Source organism: Daldinia loculata (genome assembly GCF_022478755.1).
Source record: "Daldinia loculata strain CBS 113971 unplaced genomic scaffold F4817scaffold_24, whole genome shotgun sequence".
In the NCBI taxonomy this organism is placed as follows: domain Eukaryota; kingdom Fungi; phylum Ascomycota; class Sordariomycetes; order Xylariales; family Hypoxylaceae; genus Daldinia; species Daldinia loculata.
Genome location: NW_026054878.1, coordinates 289,938 through 310,678, shown reverse-complemented (window position 1 = coordinate 310,678; position 20,741 = coordinate 289,938). Strand labels below are relative to the sequence as shown.

The 20,741-nt window shown below is 46.9% G+C and overlaps 4 protein-coding genes across 4 annotated transcripts; 2 read left to right on the top strand and 2 right to left on the bottom strand.

The window, feature by feature from the left end:
* Nucleotides 1–217: 217 nt before the first annotated feature.
* Nucleotides 218–2,847, top strand: F4817DRAFT_107462 (MBOAT, membrane-bound O-acyltransferase family-domain-containing protein). Its single transcript, XM_049297429.1, has 3 exons — nt 218–1,024; nt 1,124–2,585; nt 2,644–2,847. Exons 1-3 carry the CDS (start codon nt 819–821, stop codon nt 2,668–2,670), a joined length of 1,695 nt encoding a protein of 564 aa, XP_049159146.1. The 5' UTR covers nt 218–818; the 3' UTR covers nt 2,671–2,847.
* Nucleotides 2,848–3,268: 421 nt separating this feature from the next.
* On the top strand, nt 3,269–5,516 carry F4817DRAFT_337482 (SET domain-containing protein). The gene has a single exon (XM_049303305.1). The coding sequence runs from the start codon at nt 3,502–3,504 to the stop codon at nt 5,464–5,466; it is 1,965 nt and encodes a 654-aa protein (XP_049159145.1). The 5' UTR covers nt 3,269–3,501; the 3' UTR covers nt 5,467–5,516.
* Nucleotides 5,517–9,302: 3,786 nt separating this feature from the next.
* F4817DRAFT_358732 (DnaJ-domain-containing protein) lies at nt 9,303–11,153 on the bottom strand (the record flags this gene model as incomplete). The annotated part of the gene is made up of 1 exon (XM_049306063.1): nt 9,303–11,153. The coding sequence occupies one exon, from the start codon at nt 11,151–11,153 to the stop codon at nt 9,303–9,305; it is 1,851 nt and encodes a 616-aa protein (XP_049159144.1).
* Nucleotides 11,154–18,392: 7,239 nt separating this feature from the next.
* Nucleotides 18,393–20,061, bottom strand: F4817DRAFT_337457 (Metallo-dependent phosphatase). Its single transcript, XM_049303304.1, has one exon. The coding sequence runs from the start codon at nt 19,918–19,920 to the stop codon at nt 18,784–18,786; it is 1,137 nt and encodes a 378-aa protein (XP_049159143.1). The 5' UTR covers nt 19,921–20,061; the 3' UTR covers nt 18,393–18,783.
* Nucleotides 20,062–20,741: the final 680 nt, after the last annotated feature.

Sequence of the window (20,741 nt, the reverse complement as noted above, 5' to 3'; positions counted from 1 at the left end):
ACCGTTGACGTCAAGTGTGTACATAATGTAACATGTACATATGTAAGTAATACAACGCTAGTATAAATTAGGGGACTCGGCCCCGAACTGTCCCCCTCAGCTGCCCCTCGGCCCCCCTGAAGCTAGGTACCTTTATGTAATCACCCGCCGAATTTAACTACCTTAGGTACCTACCTAGGTAGGTAGGCAGCTACTCAAAAGTTAGAACCCACCTGGAGGTACCTAGCAACCCCTAAAGAGATTGCTTATAGCGCAGGTACCGATAGCTGTTCTGTTCCCCATTTCCTCCCCAAATGAACATTTTCTTCGACGACGACGACAGTGGCAAAGTTATTTAGCAGAGTGGCAGTGACTTGTTCCCGTTTTGGATTGCGTGTCATCCACTGTCGAGTCGCAATTCGAGGCCTTAGAATAGGGCGAAAATCGCACTCGCATTCGATCGATCAACATATGACGCCGTTGTAGTTTAGCTTCGTTTATATTATTTATTTATTTCCTTTTTCCCCCATCGTTTCTATTTTCTTACATACTTGAACATATAATTCTTCGTTGACGAAGCACCATACACTCATTAACCAACTAGTTACATAGCTCACTAACTTACTATACATCGTCTATACTTCTCTTCCCCAACCTCTAAACTCTCTCCTGACTCGCCAAAGCTACATGTAGTCACGCACTTGCAATAGCAGCTATAACCCTGGATACTTCGTTACCTTATTATTGGGGGGCTCGCACCGGTTGCCGTCTCCCTATCGATTATCCGTTTCCGAAACCTTGAAGCCTTCCCTTTGGCCGTCGCGCGAAGAATATACACAATGTCCTCCACCAACATCGAGACGAATGGTGGTCACGATCATATCCTACGTCCGCGACCGCGGAAACTTCAACATGCCCAAGTTGCCGAGCTTGTTAAAGAGAATAGCGGTGTTTCTGCTAATGCTAATGCTAATGGAAATGGGAATGGGAATGGAAATGGACACCTCGAGGCGCCCGTAGAGGACACTGGCTCGGGCATGACAAGGTGATTACTTATTATTATTATTTATTATTATTATATATAATTCGACTTCTACCAAGTATATAAAATCGACCTGAGCTGACTAGAATTTCATTATTCCAGTGGCCGTTCGACACCTGTCCCCGAAAATGCTCCCGCGTCGACAAAGGCTCTGTCTAGTGCACGGAAACAGGTTCGAGCGGAACAGCGACGGCGTATCTTCCCAACCATCGAGTTTGCCTCGCGCGTCTCTCACTTCGATCCCGAATCCGACTATCGCGACTTTCATGGCTTCTTCAACCTATTCTGGATTGGCCTGGCTATCATGGGAATCACCACTATGCTGCGCAACTATAAGGATACTGGATACCCCTTGCGCGTCCAGATATGGAACCTTTTTGCCGTCAAGTTGTCCCATCTAGCTGTCGCCGATTTCTCTATGGTTGCTAGTACCGCCGTTAGTTTGCCTCTGCATAAACTATTTAGGAGTAGCCAGGGACTATTGAGGTGGAAGAAGGGTGGAATGGCCATCCAAAGCATATATCAGGTTGTATGGCTTGCATTTTGGATCGCTATACCCTTCATTCTCAATTGGACTTGGACTTCCCAGGTATTTTTCCTGCTACACACCATGGTTCTGCTCATGAAAATGCATTCCTATGCCTTCTATAATGGCCATCTTTCGGAAACGGAAAAGCGATTGCGCGCTCTCGACGAGCCTCACAGCGCTTCGAAGGCCCCGGCATACGTTTACCCTTCGGTTGATAACCCAATGGGCGAATTAGTGCACGAGGAGATGAAGGTTGATAGCGATGATGAGAACGAGGGTCTATCGCAGTTGCGCGAGGACTTGGCTCGCGAGTTGACGAGCCCCATTGGCAACGTGACATATCCGCGGAACCTATCGTGGCCGAATTACGTCGACTACCTTCTCTGTCCGACGCTGTGCTACGAACTCGAGTACCCGCGCAAGGAATCCATCAACTGGACATCACTTATAGCCAAGATAGTCGCCACCTTTGGCTGTATATTCCTATTGACCATCATCTCGGAAGAGTTCATCTTGCCTGTGCTGCAAGAATCCACAGTCCGACTAGAAAACAGCTCATCTGTAGCCGAGACGTTGCTCATCCTCTCCGAGAACATCTCGTGGCTTCTGTTCCCCTTTATGTTGACTTTCCTGCTGGTGTTTCTCGTCATCTTTGAGTATATCCTAGGTGCCTTTGCCGAGATCACCAAGTTCGCGGACCGTCACTTCTATAGCGACTGGTGGAACAGCACCGACTGGATGGAGTTCAGCCGTGAGTGGAACGTGCCGGTGTACTCGTTCCTACGGCGCCATGTATACGCGACATCGAAGCCCACCATCGGCCGCAGCAACGCGACAGTCATTACGTTCCTAATCTCAGCCATCGGTCACGAAATCGTCATGGCATGCATCACCAAGAAGCTTCGTGGTTACGGGTTTATTTGCCAGATGTTGCAGTTACCGATTGTTATACTGCAGCGAACGAAGTGGGTGCGCGCCCATAAGACGGCGAATAATGTGCTTTTTTGGTGTAGTATGATCATGGGCTTGAGCTTGGTAAGTTGTTGTACTCTCTTGAGCTTCTGGAACGAGAAATACAAACTAACAGCTATAGATATGCTCACTCTACGTACTGGTTTGATTAGAATCAGCAGGTAGGCAATGTAAGTAAAAAAGGGGAGAGAAACCCAAAGGTTAAAAATAAGGGGGTGGAATCTGTTGTATAAAATATACTACAACAAGCAATCAAGCACTTGAGCACACCGCCCAAATCATATTACTAAAATCATACCATCATACCATTAACTAGTTGATTTCTGCATGTCATTTCGGATATACCCCTACTCTCATATTTGTTTTCAATAGGCTTAGCATAACATACCTCAGCATGTACATTCCGTTGATTTATTTTTCTAAGTGGTAGTTTAATAGTAAAAATTCAGGAAGCAAGTGAGCATTGCTGGTTTATATATTAGCTATAGAGGTAATTTAAGTGCTAATGTTCGAGTTTAAGCATCGCGCTAAGAGTATCTAAACTATCTGTTAAAGTACCTAGGTAGCGATCGATATACAGTTCTGTCGCCGACTTATTATACTCGTAACAAAGTGACTTTATTTATCTCCCCTAAGTGTCGAGCTAAGGGCCCTGGGGCCGATACAAGCCGCATAGAGTCGCAAAGTGCTAGCAAATCAAGTGTCGGCTTTCAAAATTTAGATTGTCCCTTAGCTCAAAATTTTTATTCGAATGGTACATCTGGTTTGGGACAATATTCAGCAACAAACGAGCATTTGATTCGTTAAAACTTTTACTATCCAAAATAACTCAAGTCAATTTCTTGGGTACCTGTTTGTGACTTACAGGGTTACTTGGAATATAATCATTTTGAAAATAATTTAACCTAGTGGCTTCGTTGGATTGGGCTCGCAAAAGATAGTCCGGCGTTGTTCGCATTCACAACGCTGGCATTTCGCGATGGCTTCCCAGCAAGATGGACACACGGTCTTTATGACCGAACAGGAAGCAGAGCGCATACGGAATATCGCCAAAAATAGGCTGAAGAAATGTTCCGAACTTGCTGGCCATGCGCGGGAAAAGAGAGATGCGACAGCCGCCAAACAACAAGCGACTGGCGCATCTCTTATGGCCGATATGGGCGCGCCAGACCCTGACTTGGCGCAGACGAAAGGTCGAGCAGGCATATTCCCGGCTCTCCCCGTAGGACAGGTATATCCGCCATGTACCATTACGCTCCAGGACTTAGAGCCCATCAAATTGGTCGATCTCCAAATAGAGACTCATCATCGTGGCCGTCGGCTCACTGTGAAGCGCGCGAGCCCAGTGGTTCCGCTTATAGCGAGGCCGTGGACCATGGTGCAGGAAGAAGGAGAAGAGGATATGGAGCGTCTAGAATTGTGCTTGCATAAGTCAAGACATGGCGAAGAGGTGCTGGAATCAGCATCCACCTTTATCATAAAGGAGCCTTACTTTACTCTTACGGATCAGGGTGAACCTACGATTCGGGTTGACCATCCTTCAGATATAATCGTCTGTCGGGATGAAGTAGGCCACGCTAAAGACGCGGCAGAAGCAGAGAAGATTGCAAGGACCTGTAAAGACAAGGGCAATGCGGCCCTTGAACAGCAGAAATTAGCCTTGGCTCACGCAAAGTATACCGACGGCCTTAAAGCCGCCAGACAAGATGTTGTGTCTGAAACTAACCCTGACTTGGCCCGAGATCTTTTTCGCAATCGAGCTCATGTTAACCTTCTTCTAACCCAACTCGATGAGGCAAAGAGTGATGCAAAGGCTGCTCTTATCGGCAAGGATGATGAGCGATCCAAAGACCTTGACAGCAAGGCATATTTCCGGGCTGGTTCTGCAGCATACAACCTCGGCGAATATGAGGAAGCAAAGGGTTTCTTTGAAGAGCAACTTAAGCTTACCCCTGATAACAAAACAGCGGCTGCTTACTTAAAAAACATTGAAGTGCGCTTCCGCGAGCAAAACACGGGAGCATACAATTTTAAGAAGATCAAGGCCAACCTATCCAGAGCCCGTCCACGTATCGACGCCGCAAGTTTCCTTAGTAACACAAAGGTAGAGGAGAGCAAGGGACGAGGACGTGGCTTATTCGCGACCCGTGATATTCCTGCCGGGGAGATAATCATATGCGAGAAAGCGTTCTGCGTGGTTTGGGGCCACGAGAAACAGGCTATGACAGCCATGACATACGACGTGCGGGATGACAGAATCAGGGTGTCACCTGTCGGTCTGAGCAAAGCTATCGTTCAAAAGCTTCTTAGCAATCCCTCCCAGATCGAAAAAGTAATGGATCTATACGGCGACTACCAGGGAGACGGCAGCAATGTGTCCAAGACTGGAGATGGTCCCGTAGTCGACACCTTCCGAGTTCACGACATCGTATCCCGTAATGCATTCGGTCCGGGCAGCCAATTCGGAGACGAAGGTATCAGTAATGCGAGTACGGGTCTCTGGATCTGGGCCGCATACATCAACCACTCATGTGTCGCGAATGCCAAGAAGGAATATGTAGGCGACCTGATGGTCCTCCGCGCTACCCGGCCCATCGCCGCCGGCGAGGAAATCTTCCACAGCTACGACGAATCGAGCGACTACGACGCGAGGCAAGCAGCACTAATGACCACCTGGGGCTTCGAATGCAGCTGTCCGCTCTGCGCCGCGGAAAAAACAGATACCCCCGCCGTGCGCAAGAAGCGGCGGGATCTGACAGACGATGCAGATCAGTTCGTGACAACTGAGCATTATCTCGATGCGAAAAGACTTACCATCTCGAAGGCAAAACGACTTGTGAAGGCTATCGAGGACACGTATGATGAAAACAAGTACAAGGACTTGCCTCGTTTTGCATCGCAGAGGATTAAGGAGTGGCTTGCTCTAGCGAGCCAGAAACGATAGCTTTGATATACGTAGAGCTATATAGAATAAAAACTTTGAATTATCTTGATGAAATTTGTATTTCGTGGAAGACTATATTTACATTTAGTGAAGATAGTTCACTTTATGACAACGAGCTTTCAAGTGTAGCATCATGTCTTAGGTACTATCTTCGTGACTACCTAGGTATATAATTACGATAAGCTATATGAGGTTTATTCGAAGATCTGAACAGTATAAAGCTAGAGCTAGTCTAATACCTCAATGTCCAAAGACTACAAACAGGATTTGTTATTGGTCTAAACGCCAATATAAAACATCATGTCCCGAGTTCGGTGCAGTAATATATGGGCTCTATCTAGTGTCTCGGATAACTCGTGATGAGTCTAGAGTATTGCTTCCGGTTTAGATTCACTAATACCCTCGAGTCAATATTTACCTGTAAACTACGTATTAAACTATAATCTCAGTTCAAGGACTTCAACAGCCTGTACCCGTAAGAATCATTCGTCAATGCATAGGCGGAGCTTCAAATGGCATCTTATAGACGGCTCCACCGAGGACAACAGCCTAGAAGTTCATAAAGAGGAATTGGCGGTGAGTCTAGGAGGAAAATTAATGTTTCTATTATCTAACAATTCTATATTTGCTAGTTGTCATGTGTCCCTTTTGCCCGAATAGCATCGGGAAATGGAATCTCGTTGCTATTCCTAAGTGAGTTATATATCTGCCTATTCGGTATATAGCGGCCGCTTATACGAAAGGAACAAGAAAATACGTGGGTTTCATTCGTGCCTTTTTACATTTAGTACCTGTGAATACTTAGCTTAAGAACGAATCATATCTACTGGCGTTCCGCAGAAGCAGTACTTCAGGGAGAGACCCCGAGACCCTTCCTAAGACGTGCATAAGACCCCCATTGTATACAAAGTGGAAAATCTCCATATTCTAATAGATACCTTTAGAGTACCCCCTTTCCTAGTTCCTTCTACGTCCCAAAGGGGCACCCCGGGAGTGCGGAGTCTCAATCTGGTCTTAGTAGAAAGACCCCTGGGGGTCGACCCCTTTTGCGGCTGTATTAGTGACATCTATCGAATTCCAGATCAGCCAATAATTCCTCGACTACCTACTATCTGTCATCATACATGAACGGGGCTACGTCAAGCAGCAGCTCAGGGGGAACACGAACACCTGGGCAAGTATGGAACCCGGGGCTTGGTATCCTATAAGATCCGACCTGTTGCATCATCAAGGCACGTGCGGCGGCGAGGCCAACAGCCCAGCCAACGACGAGCCATCCACGTAGACGGCACCAAGGTCGGCCACGCATTTTTTTGATGGACCTATATATAGCTTGTGTTGATCACGTTCCGCCTCCGCAAATGGGGATGGGGAATTCTGGGGACGTGCGTCGTCTCCGCAAGGTGGCTTCGACGTTCATCCGACGAGACCTGTAATAGCGATTGTCTAGACTCTTATGTATAATACCTCTTGGTTTATAGTTGTTCGGCCCATCCAAGCTGAAAACTCTCGCCCAGCTGACCTATGAAATCCACTTTATAATCAGGGGACCTATTGCTCCCTATTGCTCCCGTGTCTGTGCTTCAAAAAATAACTTGGCTATTTACGAAAAGTCGGTGTTGAATTTGCCTCTTGTTTGCTTGAAGAAAGGGATTATAGGTTAGGTACATTCAGCCGGAGAGAATCCCGGAAACGAGTCATTGACACCGCTCATTGATCCCGTCATCATCATCATCATCATCATCATCATCATCCTCCTCCTCCTCGTCTTCATCGATATCCACCATGTTTCAACTCCTACCCTCCTCGAGTCGGTAATCTTCGGCGGAGATAACCATGTGGCAAAGCAAACAGCCAGCTACGTATGTGTGAGGTGTGCAGGCAACGTTACGTGTGCGAGCCGAGCCGGCATCCGACGACATCAAAGCGCCCGTGCAACGAACAACACAAGACGCAACGAAAAAGGAAGAATAAGAAAGAAACGAGAAAATCAGGTCATCGAGATCTTCCGAATTGAAGACCTCCGGAAATTCTTGAGCTCCGAGGATATCGGCTACCTATCGGCCCTCGCCCCGGAGCCCGGTCTTCCGAGTCATCTTACAAGAGGAACGAGTTCGGAGGGGAGGAAAAGAGGGGCTTTTGTAGCTGAATACCTACCTAAGGTTTGTTGTTTAATAATATGTTGTAGCACTTGGTGCCGTGTTGACTTCTGAAAGCATAGAGCAGGTAGAAACAATCATGTTAAATATAATTAGAAATATGCCTTATGATCTGATCAAGTTCTATCATGTTGAGGCTAGGCAGAATATCATACGAGAACATACGTGAAACAGCGGCTGAGATGGTTTGGTCCGGTATATTTGCGTAGACTACATACCTAGGTAGGTAGGTAGGTAACTTTTTATTTTATTTAAATATTAACCCTACATAATTTCTAGAGGTAATAAGAACAGCAGAGATACAACTACGTTCTAACGCCGAGTATATCATAAACTATCTTATCATTTACAGCGCCCTCTTAGGAATCTCATCTTCATGTATATTTGCGAAGACAAGAATCACACGGGCTCTTATCATAACCTACGATATAGTATCATATGGAAGCAAATTCCGCTTACGAGGCGTAGTCTAGGGCTGATTGCTTAGAGACAATCCGGATGACTTACCTAGCTAGGTACCTTTATGTATACGTGGTCTATGGTTCGGTAAACGTTGAAGTCACAAGACAAACTATTTTATGCAATCTATTCTTAAATTAGACAGGACAAGAGTAATCAAGGCCACGTCATTTGGTACAATAAGACCAAGTATTCTAGGCGACGAGAGCAATAGGCCCTTGCTAACATGTATTTTCGTCCATACGATAGCGTTTCGTCGCGTACATCTGTATCTTCATATGCGTAACCTCCGTCGGGCGCGGCAAACTATCGTGATGTCCTGCCCACCCAGCTGCCGCGAATGCTCCCACCATTCCTTGACTACACAACGCCTCGTAAATGAACGAAGGGACGACATAAACAATGATAAAAAAAAAAGACATCAACAGCGTCATGCTTCGATCCATCACGGAAGAAAAAAAGAACCCACTCCCGACCAGCCTGTTTCCTGGTTTCTCGCTCCTCAATATGCAAGTTATGTGTATATATATATAACGTAAGATTGTAGGGAAATGATCATGAAAGAATGAAAGTCCAAGAACAATAAACATCTCTCGTAAAACTCATGGGGCCTGGAGAGGCGAAGACGGCAAGCTTGTTCGTTATTGGGGGCCAAGTAGGTGGGCAGGTGAGATGGTTTATGAAGCTTTGTGATTGGCTGACTGAGTTCGGTGTGCACGGCAAAGGGAGGTTTGTGCCATAAGCTCGTGCTCAGGTAACGATTGAGCCTCAGAAGGTTAGTTTGCCTCGCATGGAGGGAACCTATCGAGCTATCCCATCGAGCTGTAAGCCGAGTCGAACCACAAAAGCCCACGCTCACCCCTCGGAAAATTCCATGGGACTACCCCCAAAACAAAATCTCTCCCAACTTGTCTCCATCTCGCTTCTTCTTCAAGACCGTTGAAAAGACATCAAGTCGTTACTGTATTTCAAGAAGTTTCTTTAACGGGCACTGTATCGAAAAACGCCCAAGCTACCAAGAACGCCGAACTCGAGCTGTGGAAAATATGAAATAGAATGGCGATGAGAAAAGCCTCGATCATAAATAATTGATTATGACAAACCACAATATTCTGATAATACCCATCGAAACAATGATAGATTGCTTGTTACCGATAAATCTCGTCCGAGCTGGAGACATTGATTGGGTTCAAAGTCAATTACAACTTCTCGGAGCGATTATGTGAATACCTCTTCCCGGAATGTCGAGTGAGGAACTTCGGTATACTTAATGTCTTCGGGTTCGAATGTGGTCGCATACTTGACATTCGGGAATGGCGCCTGCACCTCATCCTCAAAGCTTCCATGCGCATAATAACCCGGTCGAGGTTCCGTACGGCGTGCAGAGCTATTAGGCGTAGGATAAGACGACTTCTTCGAGCTCCTAGGTAACTCTTCTGGGAAATATTCTTGTACTGGGATAACCCTCCTGCTTGAGTCTACCGTATATCGCTTGGTGGACTGCGTCGGCATAGCCTCCGGGGACTGTGTACGCCGACCACGACGATGCCGTCGGTCTCGATCATCTTCTGAGGACTCGTCTGAATAGAGGCGAGCATGGCGCGAGCGACTCTGGTCTCGGCCTAAATTAGAGCCTGGCATCCAAGTCGATGCACGTTCCAGACCGGGAGCAGGAGGCGGTCGAGTGTAATTATCAGTATTTGAGCGGCTCAGAGGTGGAATTCGGTGAGAATCGCTCTGTATGGGTATTGGCATAGAGGGAGATTTCTGGAAAGAGGGTATTACTCGGGCAGTGGCAGATGTTGGAGAGGCATCCACAATAATTGCCTCTCGAGACGAACCCGCCTTCTTCTGGGATTTCTCCTTCGAAGAACGGGGTGTATCATGCGACATGCGGCGGGGCTTTGTCGAAGGCCTCTTCATAGGGTCTTCATCCAATTGTACATCCCTAGGATTGGCCATAGGCGGAGGTGCAAACGCCGAAGTAGTAGCCGGCGGCGGCGTTGGCACGGCGATCGGAGCGATATGCCGAACCGAGAATTCCGGATGATATGTCTGCGCCCGGTTGAGCGTTGGTGGCTTTCCGCCGGATCTGCTCAGGTACCGAATCGCAGACTCCAAAGTTTCCGAATTCTTCCTTTCGCGCTCGGTGGCTGGCAGCGGTGGACGACTTGTTTCCCGAGGCGGGGGGGCACTGGGTACCTCTTCATACTTCCGACTACTGCTAGGCTTCTTCTTCTCCGACTTAGAAGATGACGTCGTATAGAGGACCTCTTCTTGGTCTTCTGGGCATACTTCTATGTAGGGAGACTTGTGACGGCGATGCTTGTCTTCGGTTTCCTTGCGACGGTCCTTATCGGATCGCTTTTTGTCCTCCTTTCGTTCATCTTTGCGCCGTTCTTTCTCCTTCTTAGCTGCCTCCTTCTCCCTCTCCTTTTCCCTTAGCGCTTCACGCTCTCGATGTTCGCGCTCCTTTAACCGCTCTTCCCTTTCTCTTTCCTTTGCCTTGTCCTTCTCGCGGTTCCATTCTTCCTCATCCCTTCGTCTCCGACGCTCCTCGTCTTTCCTAGAGGGCTTCTCTCTTTCATATTCATAGCTCGCCGTCTTCCTCGCGTAACGAGGCTTTTCATCAAATTTTCTAGCATGTAGATCTTCATCCCAGGAGCGGGATGGGGGCGTATGGCCATAGACATTGTGGGAGCTAGGTGAGCCCGCAAATGTTGTAGACCGGGGTTCAGCTTCGCGAACGTCAAAGTGGTATTTGGTTTCAGAATGCTTCGAAGTACGAGGAGACGACGTTGAGGTCGACGTCATTCCCCTGTCTCTCCTCAGCTCTTCGAGTTTGACTTTATCATCGTATCTGGACCGTTCGGTCTCGTTGCTTAGTAGTTCGTAAGCCTGCTGGACTTGCTGAAATTCCTTCTGCTTCTCTTCCTTCAGCTTGAGATCTTGGACCTTGTCAGGATGGCATTTCAGCACCAGCTTCCGGTGGGCAGATCGGATCTCTGATAGTTGAGCGTCTTTGGATACACCGAGGATCTTGTATGGGTCAGGGGGGAGAGACGACATGATGTTGAAGAGTTGTAGCTGTAGAAGAGGTGAAGTGAAAGAAGGAGGCGTGTCGCAACGGTCCTAAAGAAGTACAGCTTGGTGGATTTGTTGTCTGGTAGTAGTCGCTGGGACGACCAGAAAAGACGGTGACGAGAGAAAGTGGAGAATTATTGCATATAAGGCGGGACTGCGGTGAAGGTAGATGGGGATTCCGACTTGAGACGCGGACTCGTAAGTTGGAGAATAAATAATGATAGATTGAACGTAATAGTTGCAATGATAGCAATGGTAGCAATGGTAGCAATGGTAGCAATGGTGGCAATTGTCGCAATGACAATAAAATGGTAAAATTATACAATGGCCGTTTGTAGTTGCACAAGCCTTGATCTGGAAACGAAAAGGAGAGAAAATGGAAATAAAGAAGTCAGAAGTCAGATTCAATTAAGAACTGACTGCGACTAGGTAGTTCGAATGACGGACCATCACTTTGGCGAACGGAGAATGGTCGATCTTGTTGGAAGAATGGCGTGTGTCAACACAGTTGGGTGGATGGTGGTTTGATGAGGTCACGGAATGCGAATTGCGGATTGAGAACTTGCAAAAGGAGAGAGAGTGAGGGTGAGAGTTGAATATGAGAAGGAGGGGTATGGGAAGAGGAAGGGTGATGTTAATGATAGATAGACGGGGGGATGCCAGATGGGGGATCTTAGAATAGTATGGGCTTAGTTGACAAAAGTGACAAAAGTGACAAAGTGACAAAGTAACAAGGTGACAAGGTGACAAGGACGTTTATTTGAGGCTTGACGAATTGGCTCTTTTTTAGAATACCAGACGGGTAGATCGTATCGTAAGGGTAAAAAAAAAAAAGAATGGTACCTATATGTAGGTACCGCTAAGGAAAAGAGGTAGTGTAGCCACTCTAGCCACGGATTGACGAGACGATGCGACGGACGATGGCGGATTTTTTGGGATTCGCCTGATAGGATCCAGAAAAGGGATCGTCTGGTCCTCCTCCTGATGACAAGCGGGCGGTCCGGTTCCTCTTTAGCGTGCTTTCGTTGGCGTGCCTAGGCTACTGGGGAAGGTCTAGAGGGGGGAAAACACGCCTGAAGAGGCAAGAGAGGGGAGAAATCTAGGGGACTTCCTTTGGGGGTACGGTACCTATCGCCAATACCAATATCAGGTAGGTATCACAAGTACCTAACCGTGTACCGATGTATCCGTAACTCGCTACCTTACATGTAGGTTGGTTGCTCAGGTGCTAAGTCCCTATAGGCAGGTGGGGCTCCTTTGATTCTTTAGGGTACGATGCCGTAAGTTTAAGTCTAACCTATAGGCTAGGCTAGGCTAGGAGGTACGTTGAAAAGAAGTTGATGGCAAACGGGGACAGGCCAGCTCTCCCTGTAAACTAACTCCACTATAACTGCGCTGCACTGCACTGCACTGCACTGCACCGCTCGGCTACTGCGCTGCAACAGTGGATATTGTACCGCGTATGTATTGTACAATACGGCGGGGACCGAGGGACTTTCTTCAACGTGGCACAATAGCGTTGAACCGAAGTACCCGTAATCGCACCTACAGGTACCCGGGAAAAGGTACTTGAGATGTATTATATTAAAGAGGTAGTAAGAACGGACGAGACGATGGAACGGAATGGACGGGAACGGAATCAACGGCAAAGTTGACAGTCACAAGTTCCGAATAATGTACGGTAATTAGGTAGTAATGCTCGGTGAAAATGGCGTAAGCGGTAAACGGTAAACGGTAAACGGTAAAAATTAATCACCAGGTCCAACGTGGTATCGTTTCTCTTGTCTTTCTCTCCGTCCGTCACCTGCCGTTCTCGCCGAGTGTCTCGCGCGGAATTCACCAGGGGGAGTCAGGAACCGGATTACACTGCGTCGGAGATGTCCAGCGAAATGTCGCGGGGGGTCGAAAACACCAATTATGCAAGTTAGTCGGAAATCTTAGGTAATACCAGTCCTCGATGTAGGTCTTATGTATTACCCTACGTAGTAGAATGTAATATGTGGTGTGCAGTATGTCGTATGTAAGTAAGCAGGTAAGTAGGTAAGTAGGTAAGTAGGTATAGGGCGATCCGTAAAGTAAGATAGGTTGGTTTAGATATGTTAGGTAGATAATATCTCATGAAATGTCCAGCGTCCGAACGAGACGAATAGAATAAGAGCGGGAGTAGTATTGGCCAGTTACGTAGTTAAGAGAATGGTCTCGGCCAAATTTGGTGGGGGCAAACTCGCGAAGGGCCAGCGTATGAGTCGATATGTATTAATAAATAAAAAGAAGCCGGATAATAGGGTAATGGAAAAGAAAGAACCTGAATAATGATGACAATGACGGATGAGAGATATGTAAGTAGGTAAAGTAGGTAACCTTGGGCAGTTTAAAAAGAATTGTTCGATGCAACTAGGTATAAACAGGCCAATGCGGTGAAGGATGACGAATGATCGCAGCAAAAGATATAAAATAAGGTATAAAGTTGAGATGTGACTTGTTAGAAAAAAATCGCGCTCCCGAGGGTGACGACAATGGAACTCATAAATCAAAATATGTTGGACAATTCGTAACTGGGTAAAGGTAACACAGGTCCGGATATTGAAGCTGAAGCTGAAGTGGCCTGTTTGCTAATTTGTTCAAGACGGTCGAGTGTGTGGTAGATGCGATGCTATCCTGCTGGTCTTGCTGGTCTTGCTGGTTCGTAGCTAGGGAGTTGCGTTTGCGATCGCTACCTCTTGGCTCCTCGTGAACCAATGGCTCTAGGCTAGACCTCCCCCTACCTCCGTGTAAGTCGAGATGTTGGGTTACTCGGAGAGGTGGCAATAAACACGGCGATGGGCAAATTTCAGCAGAAGCGGATCAGAGAACCGATGCGTATTTTCAAATACGATCTTAATTTTTCTTTCTTTCTAGAATATGGAATGATATATTTGCTGACATAGACATGGGCGGGATACCGAACTTCGGTCAGAGAGGATACATTCAGGATGCTAAGCGGCCGTAGACGAATCTTAGCATTGTGCAATACCTCTATCAAAGCCTATGCAGTTATGTACGTAAAGTATGTATGCAAGACTCTGTACGGAGAGTCTTGGTATCACCCGGTTTCGAAACCAGCGGTGAAGGTTGAAATACCCGTCTCCTGCAGCCGCTCTTTTCCTCTAGCTTATTGTGTTATTGTATGTGTATACCTATTGGTGGTCGAATTTACAGTAGCAATGCAGAAAATAATATTAGAAGGTGACCGATCAATAAAAGACTGGACGAAGCTCCAGCTGCTAGTATATCAAAAAGTGATGTTCTCAAAATGATGTTCTCAAAATAATGAAATAGAAATAAGACTACACTAGACGCCATTGCGAGGAAACAGGCTGTGATAGACAGCGAGAGCTTAAGTTTAGTGGTGAGTATCGAATAGTAAAAGCACAGCCGCGTCAATGACTTGTTCTATGTTCTATACTATGTATTCGCAAGAGATCCGTTATGATTTATTGACTAACAGTACATGTCGTTGTCGCGACAGTTTAAGACGGATGCCAGAGCACTGAATAATATCACGCTTATCGCATTGACTTGCCGTATAGCATTTCCAGATTTATATATTCTTCATAGTAGTAACTCTACCTGTCTTGGTTCAAGTAGGAAATAGGTTAGGGAATAGTTAGACTAATTCAGAACCTCGAGTCCAGTAGCAGGACGGATTATTAGTCGGGAAGTTTGACCAGTTATATTGGCAGTCGTGATATGATCATCTATCCCTGGGTTCATCCGAACGATGTCTATTCTTACAGGTTCGCGCTCATTGCGAATTGGGCCACGATGGTAACGCCCTCTCATATGACCTTTACCTACAATGCAACTAGGCTTATCTCTTCATCATCCAAACCGACCGATCCGTGGCATTCTCAAAGATCCCAGAGCAGTTAAGGCATGAGGGCAATAGCAACTTGGCCGCTATCGTATGGTCGTGACGGATACGATACCTTTCCCCTTTAGTCCTCATCCTGCAGCCAGGTGATACCTAGACAGGTACATATGTCCTCTATAGATTCCCAAACTTGGAAGTCCTTATTGGTAATTCGTAGCAATTCGCGCCTATTGGATTAATCCAGCCTATGTGCTCCAAGTTTAAACTGGTGATAGGCGCAGGAGACTCGATGGGTCCCACGGCCGTCGACCAGTTAATTTAGTCCACAGTACCATGCCATGCTTTTCCGAAAAGGTTGCATCAACTATCAAGGACCAGCTGCAAAGTTGCTGTCACACTCGCATCTAAAGAGAATAGGTTGGCTGCTTATGTGGTCCCTCTACGGAATCGGGAACCAATCGACGCTTAACATAAAAGCAGGTACGTTTGGAGTGCCGCATAGGCATGGGTTAGTATGGTAGAGAGCAATGGTAAAGAAGGTGGTGTGCGGCTGCTATGGTGAGGAAGCGTGATCACGATCTATAAGCAGCTTACGGCTCGCAGCGCTCCCATTTCACGAGCCTGCATGGAAGTAGGTTGCACGAGGCTTCAGCATCTGGCCACGAATTATCAGGGATGGTGTGGTAGGATGAGGAAGATGAGGTAGTCTGAAGGTCAGACGGGAAGGATTGGCTGAGAGAAGGGAGGGTGAAGTAGCTAATAAGGGATCTGAACTGGGACCTCACTCTAGACCAATGATCCGTCACTTGGTGGATACGAATCGATGCCATGGAACAAGCCCACGCCTCTGGACTGGCTCAGTTCAATGGACGATGTGGACCAAGGTAAAAACCTAACGGAGAGCGTAACTACATCAAGCTATCGATAGACGGTCTATAACGGCCTTATATCGTCCTACATAAATAAATACAGTACAGTCTCGTGGCTTTCCTCAGTTTTCAGGGGAGACGAATTTGGCTAGCTTTTCTACCGGGCTCTGCTCGACTGGTTCGTCTAAGAACTCCACTACAAAGCACGTTGAGCCAGTCTCGGCGGTCAACGTGTGAGAGCTCAGGGATGACCGATGATGCAGCTTCTAGCGACTCGAGTAGCGAATCGAGTTGCTCGTCTACTAAACTAAGGACCTGTCTCGGGTCTTATGGGTCGCCTCCCTTTTAACCAAGATAACTCTCAGGACTCGATGGAATAGATAATTCTCTATCTGATTGCTTTAAAGGTTTGCTTATACATGAGCTATCGTCCTGCTACTAGTAAATCTTTCCGATCTGTTTCATGTCGGGATGATGTGCGTGATTATCCTTGCTTGTCTCCACGATCGTCCTTCTCGCTACCTACGTATGAGGCGGGGGCGGGGTCGATGATGAGTTCATCGTCAGATCGTCAAACCATATGCACGAATGAGCGATAGTTAAGCTTGTCTTTCTTGTTGCTTCAAGAGGGGGATGACCGATAACTAGCACGAGATCGCCCCCGAAGCTTTGGGAGCTTATTGGGAGCTAATGAAGCTTCAAGAAACCCCCCTGATGAGCAAGCCTGTCGTCGTCATCTACGGCACCGCCCGCTTAACTGTATGTATGGATGACCCTGGACGATCTTTCAACGTGACAAGAAATAGGCGGGTATGTTAGTTAGTGTGAGACCAGCTCTTCGGGAGGTGTGCCTGTCGATTTCCCGCTCATCCTGCAACACGATGCATGATAGCTATCACTTCCGGTCGGTGAAGGATACCTAATATATATTGCTAGTAGGTGAAGCTACTTCTGGATTCTACATAGCTCCCCAATCTTTTTGGGTATGCAGTGCTTCCTACTTGCTCGTTCCTTCATACCGTCTCCTCTACATATAATAGCATTGTACATTGTAATAGGTAGATTAGGCAGGCCTTGTCCCCATCCATCTTCGCTAGTATTTACAAATGCATCTTTTCGCGAGCCATTCAGAGCTCTTGGCTGAGTCCGGTCACTCGCATTGGCAAAGACCCCGCTAACCAAGAAGCAGGGGCTCAGGGGATGTCATCTCTGTTATTCGTCTACTGCATTTATATATGTATCAACTTAACTAACTTGAGTATTCTGTTACATTGTCTATTCGGAGATATTGGATAGCTGCAGATGCAAGCTTCCTTTACCCCCCACCCTTCGCATCGTGATAGGTAGAAATTCACTATACACGACAAGACTGAATTACCATTGGTTGTTATTATCACACAACGAAGCGCCCTATCCTACTAAAAAGCTCTGAAGCAAAAGTGCTAACAATATAGTCACGCACATCTTTGTACGAGGATTGAGAAAGAATGATAGGCGCTTTAACAATGTCAACTCCAAGTATCTAATATCTACCTAACCTAGGTATTATATAGCTGACCCAAGACTTCTGATGCCCGTATTCCCTCCCTTTCTCTTTCTCCTAGAGCAACTTGTATACATGATCTTCCCCGCATTTGAATCTCTTGCTTTTCGTCTCTAGTACCTCGTTGACCCTGGCTTCATCAGGGTCCTTCATGCCCCCGTACAATCCTGCATACATATACCCACGGTTAGCAGCCGCTACTGCATCAAAAGCAATAAGAAGTCTAGATAGGGACTTTAGCTGCTCCATATTTACTTGCGAAATAAACTACATGAAAGCATGCGGGTGGATTCGCAGCCAATTATCCAACCAGCGATTGGACCGCCCGCTGTCTTGCAGTCCAAGTGTGACACTGATTGTCGCGGCCTTGTTGGAAGCAGAGCCTACATACATACCGGCTATCGGACGTAGGATAGAAGGCGCAGAACTTCTACGATCTTCCCTCTCCCTGAATTACGGCAGTACATGCTATAAAATGTAATTAATGCAAGCAAACACCGATTGGAGCAGCCGTTCATTGCTGGTAGAGGTAGGTACATATCTGACTACAAAAGCCGAGAATCGTATATTGTGGTTGGATAGGATAGCCTTCCGGGGCCCCGTAAAGCTATGCCTATGCATTGTTTTCCAGTCTTCCCTTGCATAGTTTGTATGCTTCTAGGATTATAGTCTGTTATTCCGAAAGAGAAACGACCTCGAGGTGGTGATAGGCGTGTCTGACCTCAGCTTTAGCTTAACATTCAGCTATTTAATTGAGGCGACGATTATTCCTTCAAAAGGACCCCTATTTTAGACTAAGCAACGTAAATAGATATGGCTGGTCGCAGCTTGATGGCATAAGATGAATATGTTTACAGAAGGTAGCTATATCTTAGCATCCATCGGCCCGTAACCGACATGGTGGCGTTCTTTTTTTGCGCGTGACACGCAAAAAATCCAAGACAGATACAACTTTGGGACAAGAATGACGGCGTAGACTGGCCCTAAGCCACGGGAGGCCTCTTGTCGTAATTGCGTATATAGGATGTCCTACGGCCATTCAAAATGCTGCTGTTCCTTCATTCGTCACAATGGCCTGCGAAAGCTCGGCAGGTAAAAAGCGCAGGTAAAAAAAAAAAAAAAAAAAAACCGCATTGGACTTACACAAGTAGAAACGAGCTGCACAAATGGACAGTTTGTGACAAATATGATCTTTCATAGCCGAAGGCAACAAGACTTGAGCCTCTCGAAAGGCCTAAGCTGTCACTGCCTACTACCTCTACGTACCGGTTTACGGGGCGCCGTCTAGCATGGCCTGAATGCGCGTATACGAAAGCAACCACACCCGGGAAGTTCGGGGTGGCTAAATGCTTAAGAATCATCGCCCCAGACAGGGAGGTCGATGTCAATCACGATAGGCTTGTGTAGCATCCGTGGCCCGGAATGAGGGTAGCTGGCTCGCTGGAGGGCGCAGTTTACAATGCATGTCTCCTTGCGCCCGAGACGCCCGGCTAGCGCTGGTCCATCACTCCGAGCGGATGCCGGGTTCCCACTAAGACCACGGGTCCCGATGCCGGGATTAGCTCCTTCTGTCAGCACTGCTTTCATATTCGTTGCGATTCCTGTCGTATTCTGTTTCGCAGACTCGTCAGCCGTATACGCTGTTGGTGTTGATGATAGCGAGGCCTTGCTGCCATCATTATCTAAGGGCATACCGCCCTTAGTGGTGAGATCGACCAGGCAGTTCTTTTCGTTCCTCACGCCGGGGTCCTCCCACTGATAATTGCTTTCTAACTCTTTGTACCGCACAAATTTGTTCGACAGGTCCCAACGAACACGCTCTACACCCCGAGCTTGGTGGACATGCCCGCAGAGCGCAATACGCGGTCGTACTCGCCATAACGCTTGTCGCAGACTTTCGCAACCTAACGCCTCTCTATGATGAGACTCATCCCTGTGTGTACGCGCCGGCCCGTGAGTGATGAGTATATCGGTGTCGAGTGGGATATCACTCCATATATTCTCAGCAAGTGCAGGATCCCTCCGCGAATATTGAAAGGCCCACATCCCACAGTCGGGAACATAGGGAGAGCCAAATACATTGAAGGTGGTCCGTGGCCCGGACGGGGAGGCGAGTTTGACGGTGTAACTCGAATGCTCGAGGTAGATGAGCGAGTTTGATTGTGTCAATAAGTTGTGGCAGTCAATGGGATTCTGGGGACTGTTATTGTGAATATAGTTTCCGTACTGCTCGAAGAAATCGGTATCGAGTGTAATGTCATGATTCCCAGCGATAACTAGCTTGCATTCAAAGTCGGCTCTCTCAAGCCACGCCACTTGCTTCGATAGCTCAGCGAAACTTCCCTGGTTCGTCAGGTCTCCGCAATGGATAAGCACATCGCCTTTTGGGAGTTTCACTGTGCAGTTGTGTGTGTCTGATATACAGACAAAGCGCGTCCGTCGAGTCCGCTGTGGGACCTTGGAAGAGGACACAGATGAGTCGCCCATGCTGCCGGAGATTCAAGGAGTAGTGCTTTTCGTGCCGTCGGGCTTCGCCGAATATTATAGATTATTGAAGTAATTTATCTAAGCGCCCTTACGCCACAATACCTACCTACATATATACTAGCTTTAGTCATGACGGCTGCCTAGATAAGGCGTTTATGAATATGTCAGTGTTTGAGATAGGCATATCACGAAATTAATGGGTGACAAACCAACGTTGAAGAATGAATTTGCTTTTTAATGAAAGGAAAAGGAAAGGAAATAGGTAAATTAGAGAACGCAACAGTGATGATTCTCTAATTGAGAGGTATAGCTATAACTGAATCTAGGTATCTAGGTAGGCACCTAATAAATTCGGCGTCCGTTAGGTGCTATGATTTCTATTTGAGGTTGATGGAGGATGATTGAGCTATGATATTTGTGTGTTCTGCAGAATGTCAGAATACACGGATTCCTTAGCGGATTCCTTAGCGGATTCCTTGGAGGATTCTTTAGTGGATTACTCGTGTTAGCTGCTTAGAGCTTGGACCCGTATTAAAAATGTACATATGTCGAAAAAGGCAGGGCTGGGTTGCATTTAAGATGTTCTAGAATACAGTCCACCACGCTAGCTTTAAACTGTATAAATAGCGGAAGAAATGGAGGCTATACACAGTACGAATATATCAACATGTCACTCGTCAACCCCGCGCTGATGGCAATGTAGATAGCATATGTAATACCAATGAAGCGGCTAAGATCCTAACCGAACCTTGTCAAGTTGAGGCTTGGCGTGGTACTCCAATGTTGCATTTCACAGTGCCATTTATTAAATTCAGGGGCAG